This window comes from Denticeps clupeoides, chromosome 14 (genome assembly GCF_900700375.1).
Source record: "Denticeps clupeoides chromosome 14, fDenClu1.1, whole genome shotgun sequence".
Taxonomy (NCBI): domain Eukaryota; kingdom Metazoa; phylum Chordata; class Actinopteri; order Clupeiformes; family Denticipitidae; genus Denticeps; species Denticeps clupeoides.
In genome coordinates, this window is record NC_041720.1 from 6,307,001 (window position 1) to 6,328,632 (window position 21,632).

Consider the following 21,632-nt stretch of genomic DNA (forward strand, 5'->3'; position numbering starts at 1 on the left):
ACACGTTTTAAATGGGGGAGATGCTGCAGTAACAGAGTGAATAGTAGTAGGTGGCGCTGGAGAAGATGGCCTCTGATGCGGCTGAATGGCAAACACGGGCGAAATGGTTACGTTTCCCGCATTGTGAGCAGGTTTGGCCATTAGCCGGGCAGTTCGCGCCCTGGTGTTATGCGTGGAGGATCCGCAGTTTCCACACGGGTGGCGGGTGGACGCGCCGCGGCGAGCGGCGTAGTTTACGGGGAGGCCGTGGTCAGGTGTGTCGTCCCGGAGCTCAGGCGGCTGGACGGTAAGCGTGGGCACTGCAGGCTGAAGAGAGGGTACCGGCGCCAGGCGAGATGCTAATTCGGCTGCTGACTCCATCTGAAAAGCCAGTTCCACAGCTTTGGCGAGCGTGAGGTCGTCCGAGGACATAATTAACTTTCCGCGGATTCTGGGATTGTTTGTATGCTCTGCCAATTGATCCCGAATGAACTTGTCTTCCATTGTTCCGAACTTACAGAAACTCGCCAGCCCCCGCAGGTCCGTCACGTAATGATGAACCGACTCGCCCGGTTGCTGCCTCCTCTGGTGCAGGATAACGCTCTGTGGGGCGGCGAAATGCGCGGCCAATTTTGCGACGCCGTCCGCGTACGTTGTGCCGGCTCCCAGGGTCCTGAAGATCCGCTGCCCTTCCGTGCCCAGGTTATGGAGCAGCAAGGCTCGCAGACGCTGGTCTGGAGAATCCGCGAGGCCGACGGCCGTGAGATACGTCGAAAAGGATTCAAACCAGCGGTCCCAGGGCACCGGCGGCTCGCTGGGCAAAGCCAGAAAAGGAGGTGGAGGAGGTAGAAAATACTCCATCCTCGTCGCCAAATGTTATGTTTGCTCTTTGCGAATAACCACGCGGACTCTCGACACGCGGTCTGCTTCTTTTCTCTTTTATTTCCGTATACCCAGAATCCCTTACAGCAACACCCACAACCTGGAACACACACAAAACGCACACTGCCCATGTGCATATGTAACATGTTAGAGATTTTGTCCTACAGAAGAAATGTTGTTACTGTTGTTACGGGAGAAAGAGGTTAAACTAACGGCTTTATTCCTGCGGCCAAATCTGAATTATTGATCAGTGGTATTAGGGCCGTTTCCGGGCTGGTAAGATTTGGGAAATGATGAATGGTAAAAGCTAACAGTGAACAGCTAACAGTCTCCCCTTCAGTGTCCTCCTGAGGGTCAAGGCTTCCTAATAACATGTCGCTCTCTCTGTCTGTCTGGTGACAAAATTACTTTCTGATGTCTCTCCTGCACAATGGCTGTTCCTCATAATGAAGTTTTAATGAATATAGCTTTGTCCTCTATGAGACATTGTCTGACTTTTAAAATCTCTACCTTTTACCTGTGTCTGCACCCATCTGTTGTGGATGTGTGTAGTGTTGATTAGCACACAGATTCTGGGCCTTAGTCCTCATCCTGGCTTTGATCTTTTACTTTTTATCTTCCTTTTGATCTCACCCAGTGAATAAAGACCTGCTTAAGTTGCTGCAGATATGTCATCAGAAGATCTTCTTTCGAATTTTGAATGCTGGCATCGATATATTACCAAATATGGCTTTTTGGCCAGATTGGCTTGAAGCTAAAACCCTGAGGTACATCCATAGTTCTAAATCCTTTAGATCCAGTAACATTTGATTGGCTTAGTCTTTATAAAATTATATTCAGTACACTTGTACATCTAACGTTTTATATTTGAGTTCAAAAGATTATTTTGTGCTCCTTTATGTTGCTTTTCTCAATGAATTACATGTCTTTCTGGACAAACTGTTTTAGAATGTTTCTTAACATATTGATTTGTGTAATTTTAACACCCTCAAGTCCTGTTAACATCACGGTAATACACAGTCTGTTGTATTGTATGTATTGTTTTACTTATAAATAATTGTCATGGCAATGTATGGCCTAATACATTAAATGTAATAATGAGAGGAAACAGAGAGATTAAAAACAATATATTTCATAGCAAGTTTTTCCTCATTGTACAGTTAAGCCGAAAACCAACCAAATGACATCTCTATATGACCCTAAACTTCGTGATCTAGATCCTGTTTTAAAATCAGGCCATAAACCCGTCCGTATTTAAAAGACCCAGGTTCAAATCTGACTTACTACCATTGTGTCCCTGAGCAAGACACTTAAACCTGAGTGTCTCCAGGGGGACTGTCCCTGTAAATACTGATTGTAAGTCACTCTGGATAAGGGAGTCTGATAAATGCTGTAAATGTAAATGCAAAATTAGATTTGGTATGTGCAAACCTACCACTGCGAAAACTGTACCCATATTGCATGTGTAGCCTATTTCCCCCAACATTTGCTCGGTGCTGCTTAGCAAACAGTAACTCTGGCTTTGAATGTAGCAGCGGGAGCCACTGCCACTGCCGCAGTTCAAAGAGCCTGACAGCTGTGAGGGCGCCCGAGTGTGTTGGGGTCTGATAAATATGCTCTACTCTTCAGCGCTTTCATTCATCATGCTGGCCGAGAGGGCTGTTGAGCTGAGGACGCCCTCCCCACCCACTCCTAGCGCCTCTTTCATTTAGCGCCATCCACGTCCAGGCGCCCGCGTGGCTTCGAACCACGTCCCTGCGTTCTTTATTTTCCCCAGTCCCATCGATGAATAGCCAGGGGTGAGGCGTGCGACAAAGGCCGCAGGACGCTTACACCCATCTTGCAAATTTTAAACTTCATTCTGTCCTCGGATACGAAAGCTGAGGTTGAACAAATATATCTCCCCTGTGCTATAAACCAGTCCGTTTTTTTTTTTTTTTTCTCTTTCTCGACCGGTACGGTAACGCGCTGTGCAGGAATCAGGTTCAGTTTTCATCTTGCGATATTGGCTTGAGCATTAGCTCATTTGTTCTTTGAACTAGACGCGCTGCAATGCCTCACCTGTGCAGTTGTTTTAATGACACCAACTGCTTAAAGCACCGCGGGGGAAATTGCATAATTTGCTACTAAGCACGCAGCGAAGGGGGGGGCGATAAATCAGGACAAGCGCACATGGCTGTCGGAATCCCAAAATGAACGTCGGGAGCCCCTGAGCCAGCAGCACGACCTGCCCCGTTTCTGGCAGGCCGCGCCGCCACCTTCACTGGCCACCTTTCCGAGCCGACTGGCTGCTCTCCGGCTGAGGAGCCAGGGCTTGACAAGGGGCATCACCGAAGGAAGGAAGCTCCCGGCTGACCAGTGCTGAACAGATAATGGGGGGGTCGCGAGGGTGAGCGCCGCGCTCTAATTGGACCGCCCGAACGGACGCTGCCGGGTTTTCTCACTACCTTAACATGGAAAGGTTTGGAGGTGACTTCAAGTCAGAACTTCTCCTTTGAAGCGTTTCATTATATCTAGTCTTGTGATGGTTGCTCGTTCTTTACTGTAACAGCCATCAATAGATATATTATCTGCCTGGATACAAAGGTTCGTCCTGTAGGACATCAGTTTATTGTTGGAGTATTTTTTTTATTCCTGATGCAACGCAGTGCTGTATTGCAACATTTTTCTACACAGTATTACACTGAGACCGGTTCTGTAGAGACCGAGGGCATGGACATCGAGGGTAGGGAAAAGAAACACAGTTTAAAACACGTCGCGGTGAGTCCCCAGTCCCCTCGGGTGCTGTGGCATGCATCTGTGTAGGGCTGCAGGTCAACGCTGCCCTCTGGACCCCACCAGTCCTATGCCGATCGCGGGCAGACAAGTCGCCCAGGAAAGTCCTGGTGACTCTGACTATCCTGTATGGTGCAAATAAGCAGACACACGTAACACAAAGTACGAAGCGGTCAGAGGGAGACATGGGGGACCCAGAGACCTGCCCTGCCCATCCACGCCGCTGCCTGGTTGGACTGACGAAGGGGGAATCAGCGTAGCTGGTCTACAAGTGTTATATTTTGGTTTATATACATTATTAAAATAAAAATTATATTTGAACACAATATAATCACTATTTAAGTAATTTGAATCATAGGTGAAATATGCAATATCAATGGATGCTGCCAGTGCATGGTAGTAGCCTAGTGGGTAACACACTCGCCTACAACCCAGAAGACCCAGGTTCAAATCCCACTTATTACCATTGTGTCCCTGAGCAAGACACTTAACCCTGAGTGTCTCCGGGGGGACTGTCCCTGTAACTCCTGATTGTAAGTCGCTCTGGATAAGGGTGTCTGATAAATGCTGTAAATGTAAATGTAAAAAAAATTGTTGCAGTGGGCGTCCTACTTTTCCTCCATGACCGCATTTTTGCATTCCCTGAAAGTTCTTGATTTAGGGTTCCACTGTGCCCACTATGGTCTTTGAAGGCATAGTCATGGCACGCACCTTGTCACCGCATTGTCACCGCCAGCAGAGAGGTTTGCGTTTCCTCCTGGTTCAGATTGTCAGACTTGTTCAGCCAGTATTATAAGTGTAATCTTGTCATTTTGCGACTAATACATATTGTCATCATTTTTTGAACACTCTTCTTTCCATTACAGAGTGATAGAGCCAGAGACACTTCAAGCTGGATGCTTTTTTTGGTCTTGCTGGATAAAAGTGGCTTTTTCTGCTATTGTCTGCCATGAAATGAAAGCTATAACTTGGTCGAGTCGCGAAAAAAATGTGGGAAATATGGCGAAGCAAATCCAATCCCGCGGTGCGCTTTCTGCCGAGCGCTGCCCACTCACGCCTCCAACCCGGCTCGGATTCATTTCGGCCCATTCAATTCATTTGGCACAGGCTCTCCCAGCGCTTCCACCGGCCAGCAGGCAGGATGCGGGTTCTGTGGGGCTCTTACACGGAACCGACGATTAGCACAATTAAATTAGACTGGAAAGATAGCACAATTGCAGATGGTGTCATTTATATCTACGAGTTATTTACATACGCGAGGGTTATGTCAGGTTGTGTTGCTGTTCCAAATGTTTAGTCATATTGCCTGAAATATTTTTATGGATATTTGGAAGGGTTTTTGACCTTCATTGATTCATTGATGGTGGGTTTAGTGCTTATTAGTCAAACCAACACATACTGATATTACAAAATAAGCATCTTTAATGAAGTGTGCTAAAAATGGATTGTTTTTTTTTTTTGTTGTTGTATCCCTTCTCCATCTGTTATCTCTTAATGTTTTTATTTCAGACAGGGATTATTAAAGCAGCCTTTAATGATAAAATGCATTGTAGAAACGCCCACACACTTGGTCCTTCTCATCTGACGGCCATTTGGGAAAACAGGCCATCCTAATACATCTTTCTGTCATCGCAAAATAAGAAGAAAATTGGTGCTCTGTTCTTGCCGGAGACTGAGGTCAGCCCGACGACCCCATCGTTTTCTGACTGATGTATGGAATTGTCCCTTTCTCAATGACCGTTTATGGGTGGTTCAGGATGTTAATTGGTGGTCATTAAGTTGTGTTTCTTTTGAAGCTCAGTGTGCAGTCGTCGTCAGACGGAGGCAGCGACTTTGCAGAGTGTCTTGTTATACTAGTTTCAAACTCGGGTAGCCTGAAATTACAAATTTAAACCCGTCAACTTCTGTAAAATGTCTTGTGGGGCCTAGCAGGTAAGGGAGCATAATCGAATCCCGCTAAAGTGCCACTGAGCCCACTGCTACGGTATTTTCATTTTGTTCATATTGTTGGTGTTTTTTGGCCCTCCTGCCTTTTCTCTTGTATTTATTAAAAAGCCCCTTACTCAACATGACAAGCGTGTCCGCCGCCCCCTACTCAGACGTCAAATGTGTTTGGCAAATATGAGGCACTGAAGAACATGCATCATTTGCATGTAAGGATGTATACAAAAGTCAGCTTTATACACACATCGTAGAAATGTAACATAAACCTTTTTACATTAGGTAATGAGCACCATGCCAGCCCCTACAGGGATCTACTGTAAGTGTCTCTAGAGTCATTGTTCCATGGGTTTTGTGCGCAGTGCATGTTTAGTTAAGTAGATTCATTTATCTTCATGTGTGTCTAGAGTCTTTGTCTGGGTTAATTGTTTCCCTGTAGTCACTCACTGGCTTTTCTTGCCTCATCTAATGTCTATATGTCACAACTTGCAGTCTTGTTGACTGGTCCACTCTTTTCTCCTCTTCTCCATGTTTTTTTTCTCACATAAATCTGTTAAATCCCATACACCGATACGTACCACATGAATACCACCGACGTACACTATGCACCGTATAGATGGCTGTTTCCAGAATATATTCCTTTAAACACCGCTGTTAACATCAGAAGCATCAAACGGCTTTTTATAGACATCTTTATTTTTAGTTGGAAGCCCACAATTAGCATGCGTGCGTCATTATGACTGCTGCTGAAGGAAGAAGCTTCACTGGCAAAACAGACATCTGCACAAAGGAAAAGTGTTGGCTGAGCCATCAGGCCTTTATACATTACATTTCATTTACATTAAAGGCATTTGGCAGACGCCCTTAGCCAGAGCGACTTACAACGTGCTTCCATGTTACCATCAATGAAGTGATCAATACCTTGGGCAATACTGCCCCCAAACATCATATGGCTTTATCACTTTTTATATCCACTGCTAGTTGCTCTGGACATCTGTTATATGTATTATGGACCCGTGGACCAATTCAATGGTGCCAATGCAATTAAAAAGTCAGTCTGGTAAGTCATCATATTGGTTTGAACTGTGATGTGCTGAGGGGCGCAGTTTGTTGCGCTGCCGCTTCTGTCTGTCAGCTGGAACCTTTTCAGGGAGGATTCCAAAAAACTTTTTCAAAGGATGCGGTGTCTTAACATCTTGCTGTGTCGTCATGGAAACACATTGCCCACGAAAAATGTGGGCACCTCCGCAGCTCCCTCCCCCTGTTCTCGATGGTTGAGTTGGAACAGAGGAAGGAAACTCTCCAGGTTCTGCATAAGTTCCTGAGTCTTTGTGTACTCTCACAAAATTTTATGAAAATGTCAATGACACATTATTTCTATTAAAACAAACGGGGTACCACTGCCCCATTGGGCACCAGGATGAAGTGTGGGAAGAAGGCAAGTTGCTACAAAACCTTAATTCATGACTTTTATGTAGATGAAACCTAACATTGTTGTTGACCAAGTAATCCATTTAATTGACATTAAAAACAAACCTATCAGTAGTGACAGGGACAGCCCCCCTGGACACACTCAGAGTTAAGTGTCTTGCTCAGGGGCACAATGGTAGTAAGTTTGTTTGAACCTGAGACTGTCTGAGTGTCTAACCCACTGGGCTACTACTAGGCAAATGGTATCCCATTACACATCTCACCACAAGCAATGAGTTTGAGGTGTTTCATTAAAATCCTCCAATCAAGCATCTGTGGGGTGTGCTGGAAAATGTGGGGTTAGTAAGGGCAGTCACACTGTGATTTCTCTAAGAAATAACCAAATAATCCAGACAGATGAGCAGCCCCATTTTGTATGGGCTGGGTCTGCAGCTTTATTCCTCTGTAAATGTACCTGCATTAGACTCGCCGCCTTTGATGTGCAGCCATATGACAGACTTGACAGTAATCACTCTGGTCCCGGCGGCTCATTTGAAGCTGTTTCTGGGGCAGGGTGCGTGTTTCGGCGGAATTCATGCATGGGAGGCGAGCTGCGGTGGCGGTGGCGGTAATATAGGCTATGGATCTCCCGCAGAGGTCTGATGGCCCTGTCATTATATTTCCATTAAGAAATACATCTCCTGGCTGTCAGACTCCATCAGATGCTCGACACCGAGTCAGACAGGGGCCACGCGCATGCCCCTGACCTCCAGACGTCTTAAAGACAGAAGCTGACGCCTCTTCCGCTTTAATTATGAGCTGCTTCCTGGACCCCTGAGCGAAAAGGAAATCCTTTCCTGGATACCATTAGCACCCTTTTGTTATGATTTGAAGATGATAAATTTGGGATGTGACCTCGGGGACGTAGACAAACACCCACTCGTCTAGGATGGGATGAGTTATCCTAAAGAGAGTTCGGCTTGTTCTGTCTTACCAACACTTTCCTTTTTAATAAGCAGTAAGTCAGCCGTGTGAGTGGTAATATTCTGCTGGGTGGCAGGTTCATGTGGACACCGAGGTGAGGTGAGTTATGAGGTCAGCAGCTGTTATCAGCATCACAGTGTAGTGAAACAGGGCTCTACGGTACGATTTAGCAGTAGACCCGCTGTCTGTATCGGGATGTGTGTGGATTCAGGTGCAATATAGAGTATCCTGATTGCTTATGAAATACATCTTATTTGCCTGTCATTTATGCCCCCGCAGCAGTTTTTGTTGTTGCCTTTTAATGAATAGGAATGAGGACCAGACCATGCATTAGATTAAAATGATACACTGTTTATCAGAATTGCACTCGTTTTTCATATAATAAAACTTTAATATAACTTATAATTTGTTAAACCTGGGGTCCAGTGCTTCAAAGGCTCATCAGTCTTTACTGTCATATAAGTAAGCACCACACGATGGCGCTGCCTCGTTGTAAACAAGTTCTCCGGTGGTCAGTTAACCTTTTGTATTGGTACCTTGTGGTCTCCAAATATAAGACTTTCCCCAAAATGGTAATGGTGTCATCCTAAATATGCACTCTAGACATAAATGTGCAATTGGCCCCAAATGCAATTTTTTGTAACAAATTCGAAAAAGGAGAGGCAATAAGACGTTTTATTTAGATGTCAGAACTATAATGCACTACTGTCACAAAGATTCATCATTAATGTGCTTGTAATCCATAAATGCACATCAATAGATGTAAGATAGGCCAAGTAATTTTTGGGCTATATTAATGTCTGAGTCTGTGTATCTTGCATCAGTAATATATGTTTTAAATACATTTCATCAAGTTGCTTCATGAAAATTAGGCTTGTCAAAATCCTTTCAGCAGTTTTTTGTCCGGTTTAAATAGTTTCATGGCAGGAACATAATTACAGAATGAAAACTCTCGGAATCAGAGGTCTCTGGGAAAAAAAAGAAAACTTGAGCGGGGGAATCCATTAGACAGTATTTTACTGGCGGGAGTTTATCCATCTGCTCTGCGCTCCACTTTGAATCCTCCAGGCCTTGAAGTCTCCGGTGGAGGGTGGGGTAGCACCAGGGGCAGCTGTGCCTGTGGTCCCGGAGGGAGATGAACACCTTTGATGAAGACCTGACCCCACACACCCAGCCATTTCATGTTGCAGCTGCTGATCCAGGTGTATAAAAAGCCGGAACTAACCTTGTTGTATTTTATACAGTATTTAAGAGTCAGTGCGGCAGACTTGCCACCGCGCGGGAGCTATAACTTGGTTTTACTGTGATGTCAAGTGCTTATTTCTGTGCACAACATACATTCTTTGTCCACGGATAAACATGTAGCATGTTGTCCACAAAAGCAACAAGTCAAAACGCATTTTGTGGTCCAAACTACTTTTTTTTTTCAACACCATGATTTCCGGTGCTTCACAAAATGTAATCTGTGAGCTAAGTGGCTTTCTATTGTTGACAAAATGCATTTCGTGGACAAAATTACTTTCTGTCCTTGACAAAAAGAAAGGATGTTGTTACTGGCAATATGCATTTTATGGGCAAAAAGACCTTCTGTTTTTAATAAAAAACACTTTTTGTATTAGTAATGTGCATTTTGTTTGCAAAAAAACTGTTGCTAACAAAATGTATTCTGTGGGGAAAATTTTTCTTTTGTGCAGAAATAATATAAAATAGTTTGAACAAGGGAGGCTAAATGCACCTTTCAGCCACATTGTCTTTTTATTGTAATTTGATGTGATGTTTCTTGGGGCAGTGGTGGCCTAGCGGTTAAGGAAGCGGCCCCGTAATCAGAAGGTTGCCGGTTCGAATCCCGATCCACCAAGGTGCCATTGAGGTGCCACTGAGCAAAGCACCGTCCTCACACACTTCTCCCCGGGCGCTTGTCATGGCTGCCCACTGCTCACTCAGGGTGATGGGTTAAATGCAGAGGACAAATTTCACTGTGTGCATCGTGTGCTGTGCTGCTGTGTATCACGTGTGACAATCACTTCACTTTCACTTTAAACTTTAACTGTCCCATTTGTTGGAGTTTTTCTTCATCTTCTTTGGGCTGTTCAGATTTCTCATTCTTTTCTCTTTCGTCTCCTGACTTTGCTGTTGATTGGTCTATTTGATCTATCTGACCGTCCCCTTTTGAGGCCATTGCTTGCTTGTTCCTCTTTCTCCTCCACCTCTTTTGCTTTTGTTCTCTCTCTGTGTCTGGATTTTCTTCTCTCACTGCCACAACCTCTGGTTCTGCTCTTTCCTCTGGAGTCGCAACTTCTGAGCTTCTTTGAGCATCAGCATATTGTGGCTCTGGCTAAGAGTTCTTCTCGCTCTCCTCCTTTAGACAATTTTCTAGCTCTTTTCTTTCCTCCAGTAGCTCCTTTTTTTTGATGTCCTTACGTCTTAGTTCTAACCTCCCTTCACATGCTCTTTTTCACATTCCTTTTCCAGCATGACTCCATAAGCTCTTGATATGTCTAAAGGTCTTTCACAATGTCCTTCTGGAGGTGACAGAATAGGTCCCTTTCCCTCCTCATCTCGTTCTAGAGCTGCTGAATGTCATGTGCTTATGTGGCGTCATTATAGAAACAAGAATTGGGTTTTTATTTTTGGTTTTCTAGAAGCCTGAGAGTGGTTGAGGTCACTGCACTGAAAGTGAAAGTGAAGTGATTGTCATTGTGATACACAGCACAGCACACGGCGACACAACAAAATGTGTCCTCTGCTTTTAACCATCACCCTTAGTGAGCAGTGGGCAGCCATGACAGGCATCCGGGGAGCAGTGTGTGGGGACGGTGTTTTGCTAAGTGGTACCTTGGCGGACCGGGATTTGAACCGGCAACCTTCTGATTGGCCACTTCCTTAACCGCTAGGCCACCACTGCCTGGGTTCCTGCAGATGCTCTGGTGCCTGAGTCTCCATCACTCATTATCAGTTCTTCTCTTCACCTCCTTCCCACTCTCAGTTTCAGTTCCAGAGTTGTCTCTGCCGAAAAAGGCCAAAGAGGTGACCTGCAAATGAGGAGTTGAGCTGATGGGGTCCCAACGCACTTTTTTGGGGTGGAAGCATATGGGGCGCAATGTTGTCTCTGCTTTATCAGAGGTGTTTATCACACTCAGTTAACAACTTAGAACCTCCTCCTGGCATGAGAACCTGAGAACCATGTGGAGGATGCAGTCAAGGCACACAATTGCTCCTTCTGCACAGTGACAGTGTGCAGTACTCGAAAGTGGAAACGCCTCACTCACAATAAATCTTATTTAGAAAATGCCAAATAAAAATCTTTTAAAACTGTTAAGTAATTGAATGTGGGCTTTAAGATTGGGCTAGCACAGAGTTTCTATAATTACGTAAAACTGTATGAGCAATTGTACTGAAATCATCACAATCTACAATTTTTGGGTGTGTGTGCACCAAAATGTCTGTTCTTCAATGTACAATCTACATGAGATAGAGCTAATTATTGTACCTCAAGGTATGTATCCGTATAAAGGCAAACTAGCCCCCACCCCTAAAAATAAAAGAAATGATTGCTTGGTGACTTATATAATAATTAGAACAGATTTGACAGGATTCCATGACTAGAATCTACAATATTAGCCATTATAAACATTATAGACATCAAATGAACATTACTGTAGGCACCATTCTCTGAGACAGAATGATGGTACAGCATACATAATTAAAAATAATAAAACAAGAATTCTAAAAGCAACATAAAATTATGCAACATGTCCCTTCAATCGCTGTATTCAAAGCTTCTTCATGAAGCAGTGGTGGCCTAGTGGTGGCCATAATCAGAAGGTTGCCAGTTCAAATCCCGAAATGGCAAGGTGCCACTGAGGTGCCACTGAGCAAAGCACCGTCCCCACACACTGCTCCCCGGGTGCCTGTCATGGCTGCCCACGGCTCACTCAGGGTGATGGGTTAAATGCAGAGGACAAATTTCACTGTGTGCACCGTGTGCTGTGCTGCTGTGTATCACATGTGACAATCACTTAACTACTTTTTACTTTATATATTTTTTAGAAGGTTCTTCTAGCCAAACTATAATTCTAGACATGGTAGACATGTTGACTGAGAATTTTTTTTAAATCAGAAGTGCAAGAGACTCCTCTCTCAGTGGTAGGTGACAGTGATGGCCGAGCACTGCTCATAATTCCTCTGTTTGTTGTGAATAACAACGAAGCAGCCGTCTTGAAGGTCCTAATTGAAATGCTGTAAGCATCAGGGGTAAACGCTTGACATTTCCAGCCTGAGGCTTCTGCTATAATTCAAAGACAGGATCCCTTTGATTAGGTGGCTGTGATATTGCTCTGTTAAAACATTGTAAAGATATTGAATTTGTTGGCCTGAATACGATTGTGTGGATACCATATTACCATACCATATTGTTACTGATGCACGTCAAATCCTGGATCGTGACATGACTTCAATCCAGATCATCAGATAGAGAGTGCATTTAACGTACATGTCTTTGTGAGAGACAGATTTCAGCATTATTGATCGTTTGGTCTTGAGGTTGCCAGGTTCCATTTTTGACCTTGTACAGCTGGCTTCTTGAATTGGCTTCTTTTTGACACGGCTTCCAGAGTGTCTCACTTGTAGGTCGTTTCCCGAAGTATTCAGGTCAAGGTTTTGTGACCAAAGATTTTGTTTGGGTCTGAATGACCTTAATATTAGTTTAATGTTAGACTTTTAAATAATATTTAACAAACGTGGCCAGGTTGCTAAATACCCTGTAACCGTACTGCATCCTGCTAACAAAATTAACGAATTCATTTACCAAACAGTATTAATTTGGCTACATTTCCTTGCTATTGTTAAACTGGTGTTTTGTTACTGCCTAGCGGATAACATAGAAGACCACAAAGTCATAGGTTCAAACCCCACTTACTACTATAGTTGTTTTTGGTGGCCTAAGTCTAGTCTTTGCATCAAGCTGTCATTTTAGTTATTATTAGTCTTAGTCACTTTTTAGTCTAGTGAGGTTTCTGTCGACTAAAGGTCTGAGCATTTCAGTATTATTTTAGTCAGAAAGAATATTTTAGTCTAGTTTTTGTCACTTAAAATTGTACTTTAATGTCTGTTTTTCTCTATTTAACCCAGTCAATATATTACAAGCACCTTCTTTTTATTTCGCTTAATTTTCAGTTATGTCATTTCATTAGCATTAGGTCAGGGTATAACAGGGTACAGATCTATGTTTTCATCTGTCTGTGCAGACATCCTTGGCTTGTTTATGCACAGTTGTCTTGCTTGCCCTTATAGCCAATCAATGCATGTAACACATAGGCGTCAAACTCCTGAGATTATTTAATATAGACCTAATATTACAATCTCATAACACACATACTACAAATCCCATAATGCAGTGACATTCCAAATGCCGGTTGTACTGGGTGTAGCCTGTAGCTAGCACTAACTGTAAAGCTTCCTGTTGCTGTTGTATTCTGATAATCTGTAATATTCTGGGCTGTAGGGACTCATCCTGCACGCCACACAGGTTCAGGCGCTGTTCTGCCCAGAGGTGGTCTTTTCAAATGTTCTGTAGGTAAAAGTTGCATAATGCTCCATAATATACACAGTCTATGATGGTATGTGTATTTTCTGAGCAACGTCAGAATGGAAATTGCGTCTGTATGATAATGTTTCTCAAAATACGATCATTTTAAGTAGCTGGTACGGTACTTCAACATTTAGGATCTGGCAACAGTGTAGTGAGATGCCATCCTCCAGATGGGAGATACTGGAAACAGAAACTGTGATACAATAATGCAATTAAACATCAGGAAATAACATGAAAATAAAATAAAATGAAGATACATATTAGTCAGACATTTTTAGACATTTTAGTCTAGTAAAATGAAGAGACATATTAGTCTAGTTTTTATTTTGGACACCATATTTAGTCTCATTATTATTATTCAACAATATTACATGGCATATTTTGTGATAGTTATCATCACATGACAAGCATTTATGTCTCATCTCGTCTACATCATGTCAAAAAGTTGTTGTTGATGAAGATATTTCGTCATCAATTTTGTGGACGAAAACAACACTACTTACCACCATTGTCTCCCTGTCTCACTACTGATTATAAATTGCTATGAATAACAGCATCTGAAAATTGCCATAAATGTAAAATCCAGAGCATTGTTCGACACAATGACCATTATCAGAGCTGTGGTGGCGTTGGTGCAAGGTGTGTCATGCTCGGGTTGTACAGTATGTGTCTCCATATTGACCATATTGTGTGAAATCTGGCCTTGTATGGACACTTTAAGGTGCAATTTTCATTTCATGTTTCCAATTGTTTTTAGCCAACCATTAACTGCTAAATTCACAAGCCAGGACTTTCTGAGCTTCGGCTTACCCACGCAGACTAATTAAAAGTCTAATAAAAGTACAATGCAAAAGTTTCCACATTTTTATCAGATATTAGATCCATTGACCTTTGGGGACTATATTTAAACTGTTTCAGATGTCATATTTTAAAATTCTAGACTTTTTAACACTGGAAACCCTGCTTCATGAGACTGTCATTAAGTGACTCAATGCTGGAAAGTGCTCTGTGGCCCTTCTTCTCCAGATGGCCTGGTCTTAAAGGAGCTCTTTACTGACTTTGGGCAATCACACAGCAATCAAACTCCTGCCTTCAGGGACTCGCTGCAGGGACGTTCAGTGGAAGTGAAGTGATTGGTCCCGGCATGTTCATTAAAATGCATTCAGGCTGTAATTCAGAGGAGGCGTAAACAGCTTGCAGTGGAAACAACGAAGCTGTTTGATCTAACCGTTTGCAATCACAAATGATTAGCCCCAGAAAAATGAAGGTAGCCCGTTTATTCATCTAATTTATGATCAGCCCGGGTTCTTAAATCAATGAGTTGCTTTGCCGTAAAATACCCTCTGTGCCATGGATGGTGTCCTCCATGCTCCTGGCTGTGTGTTACTGGATTGGGGCGGGATGTTATTCTCTGCTTTATTCTCAGCGTGCTTTTTATAGATCGATTTTGATGTTAGTCTGGTGGCGGACCGGTCTGGTTCCCAAAGGGTCTAGAATGGGGTTGATGTGCCCGTTTCCCGTCTAAAACCTGCAGCCTGGCCTGTCTCCAGTACAGGGGTCAGAACATGGGCTCATTGATCTGCCGGCCGTGCTGTACAGTGCTCCACGAGCGCTCCACGACAGGTGATAAATTACGGGTCCAACAGAGAGCCTCACAGCCCCTTGTCCCATTCTCCCCTGATTCTTTTGTACTCCGGGGCAGAACGCAACACGTAGTAAACCTGGTCCATCATTTGGTGGTAGTAGCCTAGTGGGTAACACACTCACCTATGAACCAGGAGACCCAGGTTCAAATCCCACTTACTACCATTGTGTCCCTGAGCAAGACACTTAACCCTAATTTGCTCCAGGGGGACTGTCCCTGTAACTACTTGTAAGTCGCTCTGGATAAGGGCGTCTGGTAAATGCTGTACATGTAAATGTAAATGGTCCAGCGATGAGTCTAGACTTTCTGCACCTTTTATGCTTGCGAGAGAGTTTTTGGGGGTTTTGTATGTTGCTGTGCACTGCAAAAAAGAATTGTCACCTCCCACACACCACATTAAATATGAAAATTTTGAAAAGAGTCGGCGTAGCAGCCATGCAGCCAAAACAACGCGAGCTCCGCCTCATCTGATTACCCCCGCCCTCTGTAGCACAAGTTCGAGTTTCATTACTATAGACTCTATTTATTATCCCCGAGTGGCTTTGTGTTTCAAATGAAAAATCTCAGCCGAGGCCGAAGCAATGAATCTGAAGAACAACGTGCGCCTTCGACACACAGAGAATTTATTGTCTTCCTGCTTTAGAGAAATCGATGAAAATGTAAAGACGCCTTTGCTGTTGAGTGGACTGCTTCATGAATTACTGCATTTCTTGTCCTGTTTTACATCATGTTATTCTACCAGAGCAGATGCAAATTCACTTCTCAGACTGAACTTGGCTTGTTATCTCTTGTAGATTGAGGACATCATCATGCGGATACAGGACGAGACCGAGGGCGTGCCGGTGAGGACGGTGAAGAGCTTCCTCTCCAAAATCCCCAGTGTGGTTACAGGTGAGTTTGAGTTCAAATGAATAAATAAATAAAATCTGTAATATGCAGAAATAAGATGCATAAAAAAGGTGGTCTGGGGTACAAACTATTGGGCTTAATTGGAAAGGAGTCGTTGTTTAAATCAATGTTTTTTGCTGATGGCATTTAATTTTGTCAGTCTTTTTTTCACAATAACATAATGACAATATTTATAAAACGCCAACGTTGTTCATTTCAAATACATTGATAAGAAAAATGCACTGACATTGATGCACTGAATTATAAACCTGCTAATTCTAGACATGTATGCTCACATTTGATTGTTTTCATTTTTCACATCAATCATTCTGCAAAGTTGCAAATTACTTTTACTGTCACATGCCACTGATAAACAAGTGAAAATTTTGCATGCAAAACCAAAAACATATGATATAAATGTTTTAGGGTTGTAAATTGATTAAAAAAACTTTAACAAATGAATGACACATGAATTGAGATAAAAACTGCTCTATAATGCATAGTAAAAACTATTACAGAAACTAAAGAGGCTCAGACATGGAAAGATGGGGCAAACAACGTGATATTTTTTCTATGTCTGTGATGATGCCTTCGTGTCATTGGGACACAATGGGACAGCTGCATTAATTACATTTATTTTAATGCATTACACATTTCTAAATCAATTGCAATGATTACTGCTTTAATTTTTTACTTAACAATGTGCAAAAGTTTTATCACATGACAAATGTGTACCTTCTGTTTTTATGGAGTAGCTTAACCTGCTATAATAAATGTTATTGAATAATTATCTCTTGGTTTCTGTCCATGCCACATGCTTTAGGTGATCTAAGGCTGGGCATCCCTGCCTTAAATCACCATGGCAACTCACACAGCCGGCTGTGCTGCATGGAAAAACAGAAAAGGGCCGGAGTGCTTATTATTCACAGGGCCGTGCTGAGAACGGATGTGGCGGATGTGACACCAACGGAGCGTATCAATAAACACAATTACTACCATGAGAGGCGCTGGGTGGATGTCCCCGAGCCGGGGGCCATAAAACTAATAAACGATGTGAAATTAAACAGCACTTTTCCACCCACCATATTCTAGGGGGGCGGCACTGTGCTGTTCTGCCACTGTTAGCTTGCGAAGGCATGATATTTAACACTAGCTCAAATTAATAAAAAGTCTCGGTGGTGGAATTACGGTCCTCTGGAAATAAATTGATGTCTTCCTCTGGTCCCACCCAGGTGCTGACATTGTACAGTGGCTGATGAAGAACCTGTCCATTGATGACCCAGGTCAGTTTGTTCTTCATCACAAAGGTCGTCCCAATCGAACCCATCCAATATCAGCTTCATAAGTCACGTATCAGTTCCTAAGTCAATATATGGATGCTGATGCTGCTGCTGCTTGTGTGTGTGTGTGTGTGTGTGTTTGTTTTTGATTGTGAACATTGGCCTCCTGTGTAGCTGAAGCCATTCACATCGGGAGCCTCATTGCCGCCCAGGGCTACATTTTCCCCATCTCCGACCATGTCCTCACTCTGAAGGATGATGGGACTTTTTACCGGTTCCAGGTGAGCGCCACTCGCGTTGAATAGACTGAAAGACGTAGACACCGCGACGCTCTGATTTGATGGTACGGAACAACTGAAGTGAATCACGCTGTGATATGTCCCCCCCTCTTCCAGCTCAGGATTGTGTTTTGGGGTTTTTTTTTTTGCTGGGAAACCGAGTGCTTGCGATATCAGGCCTCCTCATTACAGAATCCACAGAAAAATGCTGCTGCAGAGGTGCAATCCATCATCTGGTGTGATTGCCACATTTGAAGTCAAACCACTCAGGGTCTGTTTACCCTTCAGGTCTGACGCGTGTTCCAGTAAAAATTAATGCATATGATAGATTTTACAGCCCCTCTGTCTCTGCTGAGTTGAAGCGATGACACACAAGAGCTTCTGCATTACAGTGACTTTTGTTGGCCAAATTCTTTGGAGGAAGCTGTTGACACCTTTGTCAAGACATACAAATATAATATAAAAGGTTAAAGTAGGAATGACACACAGTTGATACAACACCACAGAAGGCACAGAAGTGTAAAGAGATGTGGCGTCATGGGTATTTTCACATAGAACATTTTTCAGCTAATGTAAATGAGATCCGACCAATCAGATTTTAGAACAGACAGTTCTATAGTTTTTATGTTGGTCATGTATTTAAAGTGCCAGTTATAGTTAAACTGCACAGGGACGGTCAGCATAATTAGAAATTTCCATGATGCCAGCCTGCCACTTGACCGTCTACTAAACAATAACCACACTTGAAAGCATGTTATTTAATATTTCCCTGTGTCTCCACGTCAGAGTGGGTGACCCCATTAAAAATGGATGCTGGGACCGTGAAATATTTATCACATTTCACAAAGCAGACAATATCACGGCTCAAAGACCTTCCCGACTGGCACAGAAAACAAACTATTTGTACGACCACTGAGCAGATGACACCATGCCATTACAGCAAAAAAAATGATTCATTTCCTAGTACCTCTGTGTCATGCCCATTAAACAAAACTTGTTTTCCCTCTTTTCTGCGGCACTGAGGTCTTGCATACACCACATCACAATAATCATTTCTGTGTTCGTTGTGAGCCTTTCCTCTTTGACTGTGAAGATTCTCAGTCATCCAGGTGACGTTGTCTGAGAGTTGAGTCGTGGCAACTGGACTTCATTCTTTGGGGAGTCCAGGTTTTGAATAAGGCTTCTTTGAATAAGGCAACCCTTGAACAGTCTACACACCCACTGAGGTTAAATAAAGGCTTGCATCTACAAACAAGCCGTAAAAAAGGTGGCCACACCTGATGTTGGGGTGTAATAGAATTCTCCCAACAAAGGTCAAATGCAGTTACCTGTTGAAACACAGAGTAAAAAGCAGTCATTAGTTTGACATTAATTTACGTTTACATTTACATCTACAGCATTTATCAGATGCCCTTATCCAGAGCGACTTACAATCAGTAGTTGCAGGGACAGCCCCCCCCCCTGGAGCATTTCCCTGGGAATCCGCAAGGATTTTAGTCACGGCAATATATTATGGCTCCATTTATGCAAACGAATCAAGCATCAGGTGAAAAGTTGGAGGAGGAAGATGAATCTATGAATGGGGAAGCTTGTTTGTAGACCCTTTTGCTGCTACTTTTTCCCATAGATTGAAGGGTCACTGTACTGTCCTGAACCCTGCTACAGGACATGAGCATCTCTGAAAGGCAAATGAGTATTAAAGTGATCCACAGGAGTTTTTAGAGCACCCCCGTCATCACATTCTGATTAAAGGGGGGCTTTTAAGGTTATGCAATGTTATTTATCCAGTATGTGCATGACATCTGCGGAAGATTTTCAGTATTTCAGGAATACAAAATGTATCCTCAAAACACAGACGTAGCATGCGTCCTTTGATAATTTTTTTGAAAATAAAAGTGTGTAAGTAATCATTTTATTCTTTTGTTCGTTTTAGGGGTGGGGTGGAAAAATAAAGGTTGGGAACTTTCACCCGCCCACTGAGCTCATCTCCTGTCTCTTCATGTCAATTTAGGCTCCGTTTTTCTGGCCATCAAACTGCTGGGAGCCGGAGAACACGGACTACGGTAGGTCCCGTAAACCACAAGCTAACACTCTGCCCACTGACAATGCCTCCCTGACTGGACTGTGCTGTGCTATGCGCTAAGCTGTGCGGCCTCTTCACTTGTTGAAGTTTATAGAAATAAAGACTAGTAAAAAAAGCCCCAGAAAAGCTTAGTGCATTTTAAACAGTGTCGTTTGGGTTTAATGATGATGGAATTTGTGAGGCAGCCTAAAATTAGGGCAACATTCGCAAGTTGGACGAGCTGGCGAGACGTAACCCAAGCGGCAGTGACATTGCCTTTTGCCTTGCGAATGCAGGGGCACGAAGAGAGCTTATCTAAGAATGGGTTTGATGGCGTACAGATGCGGAGTTTCTGACTGCGTTTATCGCTCCCCCACAGCCATCTATCTGTGCAAGCGCACGATGCAGAACAAGACCAGGCTGGAGCTGGCCGATTATGAGGCGGTGAGTGGGTGTGGTCATGCCGGGCCTGGATTTATGAACAGTTTTTTGTTCAAACACTACACAGCCATTTCTCTGGCAACAGAATACTGAATAAATAGACTGTTAATAATTGATAATTAAGGAAAGAAGACACCTCAGGCCGTGATTGCTAATGAATTTATTACCGTTTAGGGGCGTGATTAATACCTTAAACCCATGCTGAGCTATGGTTTATTGCTTACAAGAGCAGAACACAATGTTAAATATTAGTAGGAATATTTAATAAGTAAGAATTAGTAAGAGTAATACATTTAATGCGTTTCTTTCCAAAGGAAAACCTTGCTCGCCTTCAGAGGGCCTTCGCCCGAAAGTGGGAGTTCATCTTTATGCAGGCTGAAGCACAGGTCAAGTAAGCGCTGTCCATCACATGACCACATGCACTCAAAAGCCGCCCACCGCCACAGAATAGCACTATACGGTACCAGTCAAACGCACGTCTACTCATTTACCGGTCTGTCTTTTTCAGACTGTTTTACATTGTAGGGCAAAACTACAGGCAACTTATTTCACTCCAAGTTTTGAGTAAAGTCAACGTTTAAGTAATAAATCAAGTAAACAAAATGAATTTATTTGTTCTTACAATATAGCGACTGTTTATCAAACTCAATGTATTGAGTTCTTGCAATTAAAATGGCAAATGTTTAATTTAGCTGAATTGGACTAGTAAGCTGCAACTCCACAATGTAGTTAATAGAAAATAAGATGATCCAGGATAAGAACACCTTATCATTAATGGCAAGTTACTTGCAAAAAGCAAATTCTACACAGGTGAGATGCCTCTTTTTGAAGAGTTACGCTCATACAGTTACAGGAGGCCACTAAAAGAAACAGTCTTCTGCTAGACGATGGCTGTTTTTGTTGAATGGAAAAAATTGTCTTCATTTATTTCATTATATAGTTAGTGCGTTTCACCCAAAAACATAAATTTAACAAACTTTTAGCTAGATCGATTTTTACAGTGTAGTTTCCTTCCTAGACGCCATAGAGTTGCGTGTCGGTGCACGTGAATGCCGCTATAAAGGCTCATGCTACCACTCCCTGTGTTGCTACAGGTAATTAGCCTGTAATTAATGCATGGATAGCTTATGATTAATGAAAGTGAACGCACCATCCAAGCATCCGGCGTGAAACCCATTACAGCGGAGGGCAGGCGGCCTCCCGGCCTCCCTCCTGCACTTAGCCAGCGCTGTTGTTGTGGCGACTGCGAGCAGGCAGCTCCCATCGCCTCCGATTATCAGTCATCTGTCACTCCGGTGCACTTTTCGTTCGACGGCGCGAGAGCAAGATTAACTGTGCGAGTGGAACCCGGAGAGGCCTGAGCAGGGAGGCGTGGCGAGGCGATGCGGAGCTGCAAATGTCAGTTATGTAAGGCGTTTGTCGGATGGAAATGAATACGCAGAGAAGGAGGCGTCCCCCTCCCCACCGTCAGACGTTT

At 43.3% G+C, this 21,632-nt stretch overlaps 1 protein-coding gene across 2 annotated transcripts in view; it reads left to right on the forward strand.

Annotated features, from left to right (window-relative positions):
* rgs6 (regulator of G protein signaling 6) overlaps window positions 1-21,632 on the forward strand; it is a 62,515-nt gene that overhangs the window by 32,210 nt on the left and 8,673 nt on the right. The window contains exons 1-7 of one of the 2 annotated variants that reach the window (XM_029003011.1): window positions 15,788-15,865; window positions 16,001-16,097; window positions 17,327-17,377; window positions 17,549-17,655; window positions 19,664-19,715; window positions 20,094-20,158; window positions 20,470-20,546. In XM_029003011.1, coding sequence (XP_028858844.1) covers window positions 15,788-15,865; window positions 16,001-16,097; window positions 17,327-17,377; window positions 17,549-17,655; window positions 19,664-19,715; window positions 20,094-20,158; window positions 20,470-20,546 — 527 coding nt within the window. Of the gene's footprint in view, window positions 1-15,787; window positions 15,866-16,000; window positions 16,098-17,326; window positions 17,378-17,548; window positions 17,656-19,663; window positions 19,716-20,093; window positions 20,159-20,469; window positions 20,547-21,632 lie in introns of those variants that run through there. The other variant, XM_029003010.1, reaches the window with a different exon arrangement.